Below are 15,718 nucleotides of genomic sequence, written 5' to 3'. Positions count from 1 at the left end.
AATGAAAACTGGTGGGGGATTTTGAGCAAATAATTGGTACTACTGCCCTTTTTCTTCATTTAATTCTTAGTTTTATTTCTGATTTTTATCTTATTACACTTTGTCAATAAAACACAAAACCTTAAAATAACCTATTATTAATCCATGATGTATAAACAAAAATTATTCTTTGAAATTCTGTTTAATAATAAAAAAAATAAAAAATAAAAAAAAAAAAAGAAAAAGAGAAAGAGAAAGAGAAAAAAAAAAATTACCATTCAATGCTCAAAAGTCAATATTTTTAGTCGTTGATTTGCTTGTCCCAAAGATTTCTTCATTTTTTTTACTGGTTTGATTTCCTTCACTTTTATTTTTCTTCCCATCATCTTCTTCTTCAACCGGAATACTCCATTCACCAACTTCGAAGTTCCTTCTGCCATTCCGGAAAGCATACTCGTTCATTTTGATACACATCATACCTTTGTCACTAACATTGTAAATCTTCGCCACGTTGATGAACCCTTGTTGGATTTTCGTTGGTTGGTTTTTATAACTTGCTTCAAGCAACTTCAACAATTGCTCGTTGAACGGATCGAGTTGAAGAATCGAATGGAATTGGGATTCCAAAAGCTTCACTAACGAGGTTTTCATCATCGATGCTGACGAGCCGATTGTAGATGATCCGTGATCCAAATTGAGGGAGAACAAGTCGGTTGAGATCGAGGATATCAATGTTAAGTTATTGGAATATTTCATAACCAAGCTCTTCAAAGATTGCAAGAACGGCAAAATTTCGGATGTTTGAAAATACGATGGGTGATACGTTGAAGGATTGAGTAAGTTTGGCAAGATGATTCTGATGATCTTATTATTGACGGACTTCCCCTGCTGATCCCGGGTCTCCAACTGGTTCTTCACCACTGATTCAATTTGTTTATACAACGCTATCATTTGGGATTTTTCGGGTTTATTTGGTGATCCAGGAAACGGAACTGGCAAAAATGTGATTTCTTGGGGTCTTGGACCAGGAATAAGTCGGGTGGTAATATCAAAAGTATTATTATAGTAAGGATAGGTCAAATTCATAAAATCTTTAGCGTCGGCACTAGCATCTGAATTCTTCGAGTTTGAAAGCCCATAACGCCAAGCGATTTTCAAATTAGGATTCACCAGGTTAGTGGTGGTTGGATTGGCAGGTTCCTGATTATTGATGATATTCTGCACACTTAATTTCGATTCATTTTCTCTAATTTTCTTCTTTTTCAATTCTTTTCTTGATCCTTTATAAACTCCTGGTAATTCTTTCACCCAACTAGCGACGTTCCCACCACCAATGACAATTACATGGCAATTTGTAGTGTTCTTGAGGTTTGGATCTTCAATACGATTATGAACAATTCCTTGGGCAGCAAAGAACTTGAGAAGAATCGAAGAGTAGTCAGTCGACCCTGTCTCCTCTAGTAGTAGAGAAGTACCGACTGGTAAACCCCCATGGAGTATAAGTTTATCAATATCAGAGGTTCCTGTGGATATGGTTGGCTGAGAAGTAATAATTGAAGGTTTAATTGAAGGATTTTGCTGTGATGTGTGATCTTCTATAGTCTCTGATTCTGTTGTGGCGGTTGTTGTTGTTGTTGTTGTCTGAGGATGAGATGGTGCCACTGTACCACCAACAGGTCTTCTATTAGAAATTGCTCGACTATTGGAAAGAAGAGGATTAGGTGATCTGCCGGGCACCAATCCCACATTGGGGATTCTTCCAGGCAAATTTGGAGTTCTTCCAGGAACAATTCTGTTAGGAGCGGGTCCACTAGCACCCCCGGGGCGTCCTAGAACCTTATTTTTTCTTTGGAAACTCATATTGTCGTATTTTTGGGGGGGTTATTCTATTGTATGTTGACAAAATGGTATCCGTCCATCATGATGTTATGAATATAATGCATCCATCCATCCTCATAAAATTTTTTTTTTTGTACTGCTTGTGAGAGAAACAGGGTCTCACTTGTATCACATGTCAAATCACATGATAACAAAAACCTATCGTAATCAGTTACATAATCGGTAATAAATCATAACCACCCCCCTTATCATCATGCATGCACGGTGCATGGGCATACCCAGATAAGCTATCCCTAAAACCTGAGAATGAGCAATGGCTTTAAAGATGCCGAGTTACAACTTAGTTACCTTTGTCATGCTGCTGGTATTCACCATCAAGATATTATGTTATCAAATGTTTTCATAAAATATATTGTTAACAAGAGAAGCTTTTTGTTGATTGCGATTGCGGGCATCTGAAGTACAGTCTTCTGAAACAATACCCACGAGTTATTCTGAAAATACCGCGTTCGAAAGTAATTCCCAAACTACTAATTTCTTAAACTTTGCAAAAAGAAAAGGATGAGGAAGATCTTGAGAGTCTCAAGGATTCAGTATTAGGAATGTCAACAATATTAGAAAGATCATCCGATGAAGTTGACCTCATAAATGGGAATGACCAAGCATCAGAATAATGGAAACTGCAAAGCCAGCTAATTTTTTCTTTTTCTCTTATTATCATTTATATAATTGTTAATATTAGAATACTGAATACTCAAAAGCTCTGATATGATCCCCCAAGCTCACCTCAAGATAACTATGCTGTTGGATAGCAATCTTGACAAGATTCGATGGGGATCATCAGTGGATCACCACACGTCATCGCAATAGGTTTATGAGTTGATGCAAATGATCGAATTTAATAGTTCCCATAGCCCTCAATGTTGCAATTTAAATGATACATCAACCCCTGCTCAAACAGAATTATTACATTTTGGAGCCGGGACTCATCATCATTATTATTGGTTTGGGAAAAATCACCGTTTTTTTGGACTGTTTCAAGGGTCTCTGCAATGCTTTTTTACTCTGTGTTCTTGAATAGCGTTAATATCATAAACGTAATTATCATTGACGGCATGGCATTCTTTTCTGGCTGGATGATCTTTAAAAAAAACCCTCGCCGTCTCCAGCTGATTTGGCAATCATTCTCTGATAGCTGGGAATAGATCTTCCCGGATCAAGGATAGATACATCCCGCTGGATAATTACGGTGATTTCTTCACACCGCACGTAGGTACGTGATGGGCTCCTCGTGGCTGTCTTCCCACGTGCCAGAGGGAAATTAAGCGAGACTCAACAACACGTGAGCCTAAACGAAGACGCGATGTCACGTGTGTTGCTTCGATTGGGGTTCCGGTGTTTCTTTTGCATGTGTGAAAATTTTGTACGATGGAAAAAAAAAAAGTTATCTGTGTTTTTCCACATAATATAAAAACATTTTATCCCGCAACTTTTAAAAAAAAAAAAAAATCTTCTCTTAGTTCTTCTTTTTTCCAGAACTATACAAACAATCTTCTTTGTTGTGTGTTTACTTTTAATATCAAATAACTCTCGTTGAACAAAAATGACCGTCGAAACTTTCTTCTTTACTTCTGAATCTGTCGGTGAAGGTCACCCAGATAAGATTTGTGATCAAATCTCTGACGCTATTCTTGATGCCTGTCTTGCTCAAGACCCTCTTTCCAAGGTTGCCTGTGAAACTTCTGCTAAGACCGGTTTGATTTTGGTTTTCGGTGAAATCACCACCAGAGCCCAATTGGACTACCAAAAGATCATCAGAGACACCATCAAGCACATTGGTTACGACAGCTCCGATAAGGGTTTCGATTACAAGACCTGTAACGTCATGGTTGCCATTGAACAACAATCCCCAGATATCGCTCAAGGTGTCCACATCGACAAGGCTTTGGAAGAATTGGGTGCCGGTGATCAAGGTATCATGTTTGGTTACGCTACCGACGAAACCGAAGAATTGTTGCCATTGACCGTTTTGTTGTCCCACAAATTGAACAAGGCTTTGGCTGACGCTAGAAGATCCGGTGAATTGGGCTGGTTGAGACCAGACACCAAGACACAAGTCACCTGTGAATACAAGAAGGAAGGCGGTGCCGTCGTTCCTATCAGAGTCGACACCGTTGTCATTTCTGCTCAACACGCCGACACCATCACCCTTGAAGAAATTCAATCCGAATTGAAATCCAAGATTGTCGAAAAGGTTATTCCTGCTGCTTTGTTGGACGAAAACACCAAATACCACTTGCAACCATCTGGTAAGTTCATCATTGGTGGTCCACAAGGTGACGCCGGTTTGACTGGTAGAAAGATTATTGTCGACACTTACGGTGGTTGGGGTGCTCACGGTGGTGGTGCCTTCTCCGGTAAGGATTTCTCCAAGGTTGACAGATCTGCTGCTTATGCTGCCAGATGGGTTGCCAAGTCTTTGGTTGCTGCTGGTTTGGCTAGAAGAGCTTTGGTTCAATTCTCTTATGCTATTGGTGTTGCCGAACCATTGTCTATCTACGTTGACACTTACGGTACTTCCAAATACTCTTCCGATGAATTGGTCAAGATTATCAACAAGAACTTTGACTTGAGACCTGGTGTCATTGTCAAGGAATTGGACTTGGCCAAGCCAATCTACTTCAAGACTGCTTCTTATGGTCACTTCACCAACCAAGAAAACTCTTGGGAAAAGCCAAAGAAGTTGGTTTTGTAAATCTAGAAGGTTTTTCGAAAAAATCAAATTTACACATCATCATTATAGAATTTCAACAAGTCTATTTTTTTAATTTCTAACTTATAACAGATATTCATTCATATCATAATAATTTGGTCATCTTTTTTTTTTTTTCTCTCTCTTATGTTATTATTTGCTCACGGCTTAATGTTCAACCTGCTCGTTTTTTGCTCATCCTCATGTTAATGATTTTTTTTTTCTCATCACTTTATGCTTTTTCATACCACTTCTGTTCAACCATTGTATTAGGTATTTTATATATATTTATGATTGGTGTCTTGTTTTTTTTTTTCAAGGCATCTCTCTAGGAAATCGATTTATTTTTTTAGCTGGCGTTTTTTTTAATATAAAATGAAGCTCATTTTTATACAATAATAATAATAACTGTAGTTGATGATTCTATTTTTTATTGAGTGGTGGCTATTGCTTCCCTTTTAGCGGGTGCACAGGGGTGTTTATTTTTTCTTTCATGATTTTTCCCGATTCTTGAAAATTACCCAAAAACTGCCACAACCACGCCTTAGCACGCAAGTGATTATTATTATTATTATTATTATTATTATTATCATCAAACTCAAGAGACAAGAATGCCATCGCTATGCATACAAGATTGACACTAATTACTTTGCTACTACTTGCCGTGTCCTCCCCAACACTATCGCCTTCTATTGCCACATTTCTCAAGACCAACACGTCGTCCCAGAATGATACACTCACAGTGATCGGGGATTCCCAGCCGGATCCTCAAATAAATGAGATGATGGCCTCTACATCATCATCAATCGACCTGACAAATGTCATTTCTAATGGTGGTGGGGCAGTGTCTTTGCAAGACATTTCGGATTTCCTCGTATATTATGGGTCTGCAGAATTCATTGTTGGGCCAATGTTGAAGAATTATCCCATGGCATGGAATGAAGTTCCGTATTCGATGATCTTGTCGTTCTTGTATCAGAAACTATACCCTCATAAATTTGTTTACAAAGTGCCGTTCCTTTGTGTGCCTGGTCGTGATGACTATGTCGATTTCCATGATTATAAAATCCAAGTGGGAATCACGTCATTATTCATTTTGATGAAGATATTGGGAAGCAGAGTATTTAAGAATATTGCCAAGGAGTCAATGACTATGCTCGAAGTAGAATTCTTCCTGGTGGCATTGATAAATCTCTTGTTTTTCACCGACAATGATACTTTGGAACTAGCGGTGTTCCGAAACTTGGTGATCTCGTTTATGATTTCCATATGTTTAGTGATCATTCCCTTTTATACCAGAACTCCTTGGAGATCGTCAAAATTTTTAGAAACTTTTATGTTTGCCACATACGTCATGAGTTTTCTAACCAATGTGGTGGTTTTGGAGTACTGGCATTTGAAAGAGAATTTCGTCACTTGGCTCTGGCAGTACTTATTTTTCGAAGATTCAGCACAGCGGCGCTTGATCATTGGATATTGGATGGTGTTTGCGTTGATGATTGCCTATGTCTTGATGACCATCGTGGGAAAGTCTACCATCAAAGACCACCAGCATCAAGATTTAACTAAAGCCGACAGCTTGGGGAAAACTTTGAATTTTAATAGGAAAATCTGGCATTTTGTGATCTTCATGATGTTTGTTCCGTTCATGAACCACCCACCACAAATTGAGTTTTTAAAAATGATCCTGGCGTTGCTAATTCTTGTGTTTTTAAACGTTGAATTGGTCAGGTACTTGGGGACCCCGATCGGCACCACGATCAACGAGATTTTAGGGGTGTTTAAAGATACCCGAGACAGTAAAGGTCCAATATTGATTTCATATTTATATTTGATCATTGGGGTATCTATCCCGATGTTTTTCAATGACAGCGTCATTGGATTAGTGGCTTTAGGAGTAGGGGACTCCGTGGCATCGATTGTTGGTAAACGTTTTGGTCACATTAATGAGAAAAGTAATAAACAATGGAGACTAACTTGGAAATGGTTCGATACTTCAAAGACAGTCGTTGGCACCATGGCATTCATTGTGGTTTGTTATGTTATTTGTGATGCCTTGAAGAATTCATTTCAATTCGAAAGTTTGGAAAATTATTCTAACTGGAATCTTTTCATCACTTGTACCGTTGGAGGACTAGTAGAAGCCTGGAGCGATATTAATGATAACTTATTGTTACCGTGTGTTATGGTTGCCACAATGGAGCTGTTGAAGAATGTGATATAAATTATATCCCCTTTGATTTATTCATGTACCCCATCATCTTCATTCCAAATTTTTATTTTCAACTTAGTTTGTGGTTTAATATTATTAGTTGTATTATAGAGTGTTGTTGATTTGCTTGTTGTTTTTGTTGTCCTATCAGCATTATCGTTATTTTTTTTTTTATTTTTTTTGTTATTATTATCTTATTGATACCATTGTTAGTTTTTCATTGACACCATTATTATTACTATGCTACAATTTTTTTTCATCCATATATATATCATTGTCGTTAATATTGTCATCAAATCTAAAACCGTATAGACCGCAACATCCATGGCGCTCGGAGCTGAGCAATTATTATTATTATTATTATTATTATTAACCATGTTGCTTTGAAAATGCAATATATATGTATTAAATGCCATCCTCTATCAAACACTAAGATCCCCTTATTTTTATTTTCCTAATGATTCACTCTAAAATGGATCCTCATATGGATCTTCTTCATCATAATCATCGTCTTTTTCAAACTGGTAGACAATTGCCCCACCATCTTGGAACTTTTGGGCGTCGAGGTATGGCAATTCCACTTGGTTTCTTGCTTGTTTTTGCTTATCACTAGTCGACAAATTGAAAGTACTCAAGTCCTTCAATAAGCTTTCATCACCTTCAACCACCACCGCAGATTCGCGGGCTTGCAACGCGGCATCTGGATCATAGAGACTAAACTCATGGGTTTGGGAATCCAACAAGAATTGGAGCTCGATTTTTTTACCGGATTTTTTAAATTTCAGGAGCTTTATTTGGTTGCTCTGGGGTCTGTTGAGTCCTTGAGGCACCATGAATTTCTTATAATATTGATCGTGCAAGTACTCATCATCAAAATCGCTGGCGTCACCATTACTATTATTAGGGTGGTGGAAACTGATGTCAAAGATCGTGGTGGCAATATAGGTTAAAAGATTAGATTTTGAAGGGTAATATGGGTTCGAAGATCCTGATTCGGGAATTGATGAGTGTAAAGTCGACAATATTACAAAATTCGGATGGATCCTCATCAAATCGGCAGCGAATTTGGATATTTGGTGACCTTCAAGATAATTCAACGTGTCAATGATGATCAAGATCTTTGAGTCAGAACTGGTGCTATTGGCCAATGTTTCCACAATACTGGCATTGGTAGTAATTTTCGGTGATTCATTAAAATGGCTGAGTTGACTATTAGGGATGATTTTCCTCATGAACTCCTTGATTGGTATCAAAATCTTGGCAAGTCCCTGGTCAGTGTCACCGTCTAAACCCAAACAATCGACAAATAAGTCTTTTTCCTCGTTGATAAATGGTGGTTTGCTGAAAGTTTCAAATGACAAGTAAATCTTGTGAGAAATCACCGAGGCGCTCTTGTAAATGATTTCATCAACTAGGAATCGAGATGACTGGGCAAAACTGTCCTGGATGATAATAAATGGAGATTGATCTTTCAAAGAAAGCGACCTGTCAATTATTAGAGTGTCACTGTTCATTATCGTATTACAAATTGTGAACTTTAGATTAGAATGGATCAACTATTTCCAATAAAAACGGGAAACTATATTATCATTTTTGAATTTTTTTTTAGCCATCGATCGCATCGGGGCACGAACCAAGTCATGTCATGTCATGTCGAGATATATGATCATTTTGTTCAATATAGTTCATATTTAGAGAGGATGTTATCTCATTTCAATGTTCTTATTCTATGCTTTATTGTTTATTGTTTATTCGGTAAATATACAATGTTGATGCGATTTCATATAACATGAAAAAGAGAATTAATGATGTATTCAAAAAAGATTGATCAATCAGAGTCGAAAACTCACTTAATGTAGCAAAAGTTGACCATTCATTTATTCTTCTTTTGCTTTGATTTCTGTGCCTTGACAGATCTTTTCCAAAGCAAAGTCTTGAGCTCCAAAACAATACTCCGCACGGTGATGATGGCAATGTACATTAAAAACCCTACAAAAACCAACCCTAACACCGCAACCAACCCCTTATTTTCACTGTAGAATTCCGGGGAAATTAGTCTAATTTCATTTTCTTCATTCTTCAAATCCTCCATCCATTGCTCGTACTTGTTCTTGCGCTGGATGTTATCATCGTTCTTCGCCACCGTGAAATCAATCTCTCTAAATATTGGTTCTTCTTTCAATCTCCGTTCGTCGTTGGTCAACCAGCTCATTGGATCAAAAGTTCTAGAGATTTTTTTGAAACTTGACAATGGAACCCCCATGTTTTTAGGATGATTCGAGAGAAATGCTTCGTCGTTGATGGTGGTGTCCAAAGAAGTAAAGATAAATGAAAGATATGGCGAAGGGATCCGTTGCAACACTTTCCTAATGTATTTGTCATTCTCATGAATCATTTTATTTCTGTATTCGATATCCCCGTGGGTCGGTAGCTTAGGCAAGTTCAAGATGATGACTCTTGGTTTTGTATCTTTGTATCTTGGCAATTGGTGGCCCTCACGCAATTCTTCTTCATCTTCCACGTTGATTCTGATCACTTCGATATCTTCACAAGCTGATAGGATCTGTTTGGTGATTTTTTCAAAAGATATTCCATTCTCAACATATGGGAAACTGGTCACTACCGAGTCTTCGTTCAATTTTGATTGAAGGTTGAAAAAGATTTTGTGATCATTGACTTTAAAATCATCATAAGTTAACCCTGGCTGGTTGATCAAAATGTAAGCGTCCGAAGAACATTTCTTAACCAATTTCCGTATTAATATTTCGGCTCTGGATAGTGGGAAAGGGTTAGGTCTAGGGTTTTCAATATTCTTGGTGAAGCCCCTAATTAGCTTTGTTGACGATAACACTAATGGAGCATAGACGGCTAGAGCAAATTGACAGGAAAATATTAGGCAGAGAATGCTTGGTATTAGCAATTGGGGTTTCATGGTTTATGTTTAATTTATGGTGTTATATTTGGGATCATCGGTGTCAATTAGAGATGGATTTTCGAATTTTTGAATTTTTTTTTTTTTTTTTTTTACACGATTTTTTTCTCCTGTGGCGGTGAATACTCATTGATAGAGAATCAATACCCATCGATAGAGATAAGAATAATATAATATCTCTCTCTGTATATTATATATAACAAATAACCACTAGCTTGTGAAAGTAAGCACACATGGGGGGGGAGGTCTTCGGGGAAACTTCGAATGTGTGATCTCTCTGTGTGGAGATTGTTGTTCCTGTATCATAAAATATTACGTGAAGAGCGAACGAGTATTATTTATATACTTCTATTTATCAGATATATTGTCCATGATAGTAATATCACCGTAATAATTTAAGACCGATGAAGAGATAGACTCACAACCCGCGTATATCATTGACAATAATAGCTGATCATTGAAATGTAGGAGATGTAGAAATGGTTTTTTTTTTCTTTTTCGTATCTGTCTCTATATTTGATCTTGAGACCACTAAATGACTAATGATGGCTCCAGTTTCAATCAAATACTTGCTGTGAAACTCTAAAATATCGATTTCTCCATTTGGGGAATATACCTTTTAAGTCTAATAATGGTCATACCAGCAATCCTAATGGTTGATGCAGCTATAGAAAATACCCGCGAGTTGGGAGAAGACCGTTGCTGATACCAATGGCATTGATTAATAATCTTGGTGGTGTTCAGAATATTTACGGATAAGGAGATAGATACACAGAGATAGAGATAAAAGATAAAGAGCAATCAATAGAGAGAACCTTGTTACAGAGACAGATACCAATTGTATGTATGTATTTGCGGTGTCACAGAACAGCAGTCATACGAAAAGAAAAGACCACCAAAAAGGAACAGTGAGCAATGTACAACTTTATCACCTCCATAATATTCCATGCTCTCCGCCTTTCTTTTCCCACTCATCGTCAGTCACCGCTGACTTTCCCTCCCCCATTGGTCAGACCACAGGCATGGGATGTTGTTCCTGTCATGTCATGGTCCGTGTGTACCAGCATAATTCCCAATTAACGAATATTCCATTATCTGCCAACATGCATTTTTTTTTTTGTGTGTGTGTGTTGAGTTGCGCTTTGGCGAATATACACACAGAGAGATGGAAAAATATCTTCATATAAATATCTCCCCTCAGGACTCTGTAAATTCCAAATGTCTATTATCTATTCGTATCATTATAACTATCATCATCTGCTATCCTCACTGAGAACTATCCTCATAAAGTGATCCGAATAATACAACATCTCTACACAAACACACACTCTAATAACAATGTTCACCATGCCTGTTCAAGCCGCTTCTAGAAAAATGATGGTGTCCACCACCGCCAGAAGAGCCCTTTCCACCAGCAGCACTTCTGCTAGCGGAATCCCTCCTCATATCAAATACACCTTGGTTGTTTGTATCGGTGGTGCCTTCGTTGCTGCTGGTGCCATGACTAAATGGTACTACCAATCCTCTCCAATGAAGAAGATCTTCAGAGACCCACAACACAACTTGCATCACCACTAAGTGGTTGGTGGTTGCTCCATTTTTAAAAAATGGTATTCGTCCTCAAGTAATTGGTTAATTAATCTTATTCCTGTTTTATATTATCTCTTAATGCTTTCCTTCTTTACAGCTACATTTTATCATCATGATTAGTCTTTATATTCGTTATTTTTTATGTGTCAATGAATCAATTTTTAAATATTCTCTATTTTATCTATTTTGTTTGTAAGAAAGAAAGAAAAAGTTGTATCTTTTTTTTGAATTATCAGTGATGCGGCGGTGGTCTCGTTATACTATAATGCTACTCATTTGCTATTGGAAAAGTGTATGCACAAAACTAATCAGTATTTGCACTGCACTTTGCTTCCCCACATTCTAGTAATTAAGAAGAAACTAAGATTTATTTACTAAATGATATAGGTAGAAGCAAAAAGAAACACACATATATTGTACAGTCTAAAAAAAAAAAAAAGAAACAATTAAGCTCTCCAATATTGGGCTAGAGAATGCAATTTGTCAATCACCACCGGTAAAAACGCATTGACACTATCATTAATCAAGTTTTGGAAATAGACAATAGCTTCCTCATCATTCAAATCCAACATAAATTTCTCTTGTACTTTCAAAATAGCATTTTTCCCATCGACTTTCAAATCAGGAATGTTACCAAACATCATCAATTCCAACAAATTCAAAATCAAGTTACTATTTTTCCGTAACGTCAAAAAGCATATAAAACAATAATTCTTAAAATCTTGGAAATGTTTAGAGTTCAATCCTCCAAAACCATCAATGATTTCAATTGGTAGTTTCATCAATGGAGGAAATGGCTTGGGATCTTTACCTAAAATATACCCGAAATCAACATGGAAAAACCGGCCATTTTGACAAATGAGTAAATTATCCAAATGTCGATCACCAATCCCTAACAAGTATGTAATAACACAATAACCAGCACAAGATTTCACAAAATTATCCATGATCTTTGGATGGATTCCTTGAAGATTCGGATTGTCATTATTAGGGCCATTGTTTGCAGTATTGATTGCTTCAGCAATACTGGTTTCTAAACTATCTTTCTTAATAACATCTTTTACCATCCGATCACTGCTTTCCCGTTCCCCAATATTTTGACCTTCAAAGTCTCCATAAGGGTTTTCAGTTTTGAAAAAATTCAAAATGTTTTGATACTTGGTTAAAATTTTATCGACCGTTAAATTTGGAATGAATTCAATCATCCCTTCATTCAACCCGGTAGCGAGAATTTCGTAAGGATTCAACTTCAATTTCAAGTTTTCGTCCTTCAATAGTTTTGCAATCATCTTGATGATCTGAATAATCAACTGATCTTGTCTCAAATCATCTCCAATTTTGTACATAAAAGAATAAGTATCACCATCACCAACTGCATCATCATCATCATTATCATTATCATTACCATCATTCTTCGATGATTCCTCTTTCAACACTCTAAATGTAAGCTTCAATGGAGATAACGAAGACTTGAACACTGCACACTGTTCAGCGATAATATAAAGAATCTTAATTTTAGGATTCAACGGCAATGTCAATGGCTGAGTATTGTTAGGATCAAAATATTGATAATTGGCCTCATTCTTCAAAAGATAGCTTCTCAAAAACTGCTGCTTTTCCGGGGTGCTTTTCTTCAAATTCTTAATCATCATTGTCAACTGTGAAATCTTATTGACAAAGTTTATCTGATCTTGTAACAAAGATAAATCTAATTCGTTACCTGTCAATTCAATACCGCCATTATCATCATTTGAGGACTGCCCCATAAGCTTATTGGATTTATCAAAAATTTTATGAACCCCGCTCTTGATGGTTTTGTAATACCCTGTGCCACTCGCTTGTAAATCAATGTTATGTTCACTGGTCTTCCTTGCTTGCAGTATATCCTCACTTGAATCCAATTCATTTATGTCGCTTTCTACTGAGTTGTTTCTGGAAATTAAGCGTTCATCAAGCTCACCATTCCTTCCCTTATTATTCATAGTACTATTGTTGACCAACTGCGATGATTCTAGTTGTTGTTGTTGTTGTTTATACAGTTCCAAGTTTTTTAAATGTTTCTTGAACACCTTGATGATTTTCTTAAACACCAATTGTTCTTTAAAATCATTCTCACTGTCTTTTGATTCAAGCTTCACATACCAGTAAAAATAATTACCCAAGTACTTGTTATGGATCGCTTTATAAATTAAAAAGTTTGCCAAAGGAGATAAATTTTCGTCTAGGTTATACCTATCATCATGATTTGTGGTATTTTCACCATTACCAATACCATTAACTTCGTTCGAATCGTTGGTAGAACTTAAATCATTATCAAACGATGAATAGCTGTTATTTATCGGACCCGAATTCTTATTATATTTCAAGGACTTGTATAAACTAACAAGTTCTTCCTTTGACCCCACATCGATAATTGACAGAAAATCATTATTGTTTGATGACCCGCGGTTGTTATTTTCAAAAATATAATCATCAAACTTTAATGCCTGAATCAATTGCAACAAATAAAGATTCAATTCTTTGTCATTAAAATGCTTCAAATTGTTGACAGCAAAATTTCTCACCAATGTATTGTTATTGAAAATAGGTCCCAAGAGCTCAAGGGTATTGGTTAGTGAAATTTCCAATTTATTCATGGTCAAGTTGGTCAAAATCTCCTGGATTTCTTGGATTTCACTGTTTCTTTCCCAATTTATGGACTTCAATAAAAAATTCAAAAAATTTGAACTGTTCAAGGAAAAACTGTTTAGCTTGAAATTATTAATCAAATAATACTTGAATTTATAAATCAAATTCTTTTCCCGATTATTCAACTGACGAATCGATGAATAATTTAAAATCTTGTTCAAATGTTTCTTGAGTTTCAAATTCGGTTTCAAATTCTTATCAGCTAGTCTCTTATAATTGGAGTTGTTCAATGATCTTTCTAATTCGTGATACTTGAGTTCAATCGGCTGAGTATTGTATTGCTCAGGGTCATAAACCACCGCGGTTGAAAACTTGGCATTATCATTAATCGAGTCAATATCTATTGATTGTTCTACTACGAGGCCGTTCGTGATATTCGTTTGGTTGCTGGTTCTAATTACCCCATTATTTTTCTTCTCGGTGATTACACTATTATTCATCGAATTATTTTTGCTGGCAAGTATGGAATCATTAGCATTTGTGGTTTTCAAAAGATTATTGTTTTCTTCCGCCAAGTAATTCCTTGTAGTATAGATAAAATCGTTGTAAATAATGGGCACATTGAAATTTACCAATTCGATAAATAAATTGAAATTATTCAAGTTATTTTTAATAACTTTTTTCTTTAGTTTCTCAATCTTTTTGATAACCATAGAATTTAGCCAATCATCATTGCCCCCATTTGAAGTAGAAGAAGACTCCTCTTCATTGACTAACGTTTCCATCTTTTTCATCGCCAGCTCCAATTCTTTCAATTGCGTTTCATACTCCTTGTCAGTAGATCCAATTGCCATTCCAAATCTCTGAGAGTTCAAATCTAGGCGTATTAGCTGGTGTCCTCTCTGTAAGCTACCATCTAAAAGATCAAATAAACTGATTGAGCATTGCCCAAACACCACCTTCTCGTTGTTTACATATTCGTACACTTTGAACTGCAATTTGGATTCCAAAGGTAGTTGGTTATAGTTAATAGGCATATCGATCCATTGATTGAACACTCTTCTATATGGGGTATTAACACTGTCCGTTATTAACGATCCATTATTCTTTTCGGGTTTGGAAGAAGTCCCATTTCCACGACCAAGCGAATCACCAACATTATTTAGTCCTTCTTGGCGATATAGATGTTGATTGTAATCAAAGGATACATATTTTGTCTGAACTGGTAAAGATAATGGGATGTTTCCATTGAATAGCTGGGCAACAATGAACAAATCTGAGTTGTATTTTATTTTTGATAAGCATTGATAGAGTTTAGGATTGGAGATTCTTGCAGATTGTGATACTAGTTTTTCAAACTGTCCTTCAATTGCAAGCACTTTGAACTTGAAGGTTGTATCAAGCTCACTCGAGAGGGCAAAAGAGGCGCTGACAGTCCCTTTATCCATAGCTTTTCTCAGTTATTATTGCCCTTTTAGTACCTGATCTTCTTGTTTGTTTGATAACGGTTGTCATTTTTTCTTGTGATTTTTTGTTTTCCTTGGAGAAAGACCCGCAGAAATGGTGTAAGTGCCCAGCACGTGGAAACAGCCTTGACCTCCCCATACATTATTTATCACAGCTGAAATAATTATTTGTGTTGAATCCTTAAATGTGATGCCGCATGTCTTCATTTCTCATTATTCCTTGATAGGCATTCTGGTCTTGTGAAGGGTCCTTTTTCGAAAAAAGGGTCTAGCCCGTTTTTGTTTATCGACACCTCTGCATTCCCAACAAGCTGACATTG

General features: G+C 36.5%; 7 protein-coding genes across 7 annotated transcripts; 3 read left to right on the top strand and 4 right to left on the bottom strand. All coding sequences in view use genetic code 12, as the record gives it.

Annotated features, from left to right (window-relative positions):
* Positions 1-264: 264 nt before the first annotated feature.
* Positions 265-1,839, bottom strand: ELP4 (Elongator subunit ELP4; the record flags this gene model as incomplete). Its single annotated transcript, XM_064993794.1, has 1 exon — positions 265-1,839. One exon carries the CDS (start codon positions 1,837-1,839, stop codon positions 265-267), a length of 1,575 nt encoding a protein of 524 aa, XP_064849866.1.
* Positions 1,840-3,421: 1,582 nt separating this feature from the next.
* Positions 3,422-4,573, top strand: DASC09_001900 (methionine adenosyltransferase; the record flags this gene model as incomplete). The annotated part of the gene is made up of 1 exon (XM_064993793.1): positions 3,422-4,573. One exon carries the CDS (start codon positions 3,422-3,424, stop codon positions 4,571-4,573), a length of 1,152 nt encoding a protein of 383 aa, XP_064849865.1.
* Positions 4,574-5,192: 619 nt separating this feature from the next.
* On the top strand, positions 5,193-6,794 carry SEC59 (dolichol kinase; the record flags this gene model as incomplete). The annotated part of the gene is made up of 1 exon (XM_064993792.1): positions 5,193-6,794. One exon carries the CDS (start codon positions 5,193-5,195, stop codon positions 6,792-6,794), a length of 1,602 nt encoding a protein of 533 aa, XP_064849864.1.
* Positions 6,795-7,249: 455 nt separating this feature from the next.
* IKI1 (Elongator subunit IKI1) lies at positions 7,250-8,296 on the bottom strand (the record flags this gene model as incomplete). The annotated part of the gene is made up of 1 exon (XM_064993791.1): positions 7,250-8,296. The coding sequence occupies one exon, from the start codon at positions 8,294-8,296 to the stop codon at positions 7,250-7,252; it is 1,047 nt and encodes a 348-aa protein (XP_064849863.1).
* A 359-nt stretch (positions 8,297-8,655) lies between these two features.
* BIG1 (Big1p) lies at positions 8,656-9,714 on the bottom strand (the record flags this gene model as incomplete). Its single annotated transcript, XM_064993790.1, has 1 exon — positions 8,656-9,714. The coding sequence occupies one exon, from the start codon at positions 9,712-9,714 to the stop codon at positions 8,656-8,658; it is 1,059 nt and encodes a 352-aa protein (XP_064849862.1).
* Positions 9,715-11,052: 1,338 nt separating this feature from the next.
* DASC09_001860 (uncharacterized protein) lies at positions 11,053-11,292 on the top strand (the record flags this gene model as incomplete). Its single annotated transcript, XM_064993789.1, has 1 exon — positions 11,053-11,292. One exon carries the CDS (start codon positions 11,053-11,055, stop codon positions 11,290-11,292), a length of 240 nt encoding a protein of 79 aa, XP_064849861.1.
* A 458-nt stretch (positions 11,293-11,750) lies between these two features.
* On the bottom strand, positions 11,751-15,380 carry VPS34 (phosphatidylinositol 3-kinase VPS34; the record flags this gene model as incomplete). Its single annotated transcript, XM_064993788.1, has 1 exon — positions 11,751-15,380. The coding sequence occupies one exon, from the start codon at positions 15,378-15,380 to the stop codon at positions 11,751-11,753; it is 3,630 nt and encodes a 1,209-aa protein (XP_064849860.1).
* Between the last annotated feature and the right edge of the window lie 338 nt (positions 15,381-15,718).

This window comes from Saccharomycopsis crataegensis (assembly GCF_037102585.1).
Source record: "Saccharomycopsis crataegensis DNA, jcf7180000000072, whole genome shotgun sequence".
In the NCBI taxonomy this organism is placed as follows: Eukaryota; Fungi; Ascomycota; class Saccharomycetes; order Ascoideales; family Saccharomycopsidaceae; genus Saccharomycopsis; species Saccharomycopsis crataegensis.
Note: the sequence above shows the minus strand (reverse complement) of the source record. Positions and strands in the feature narration are given on the sequence as shown.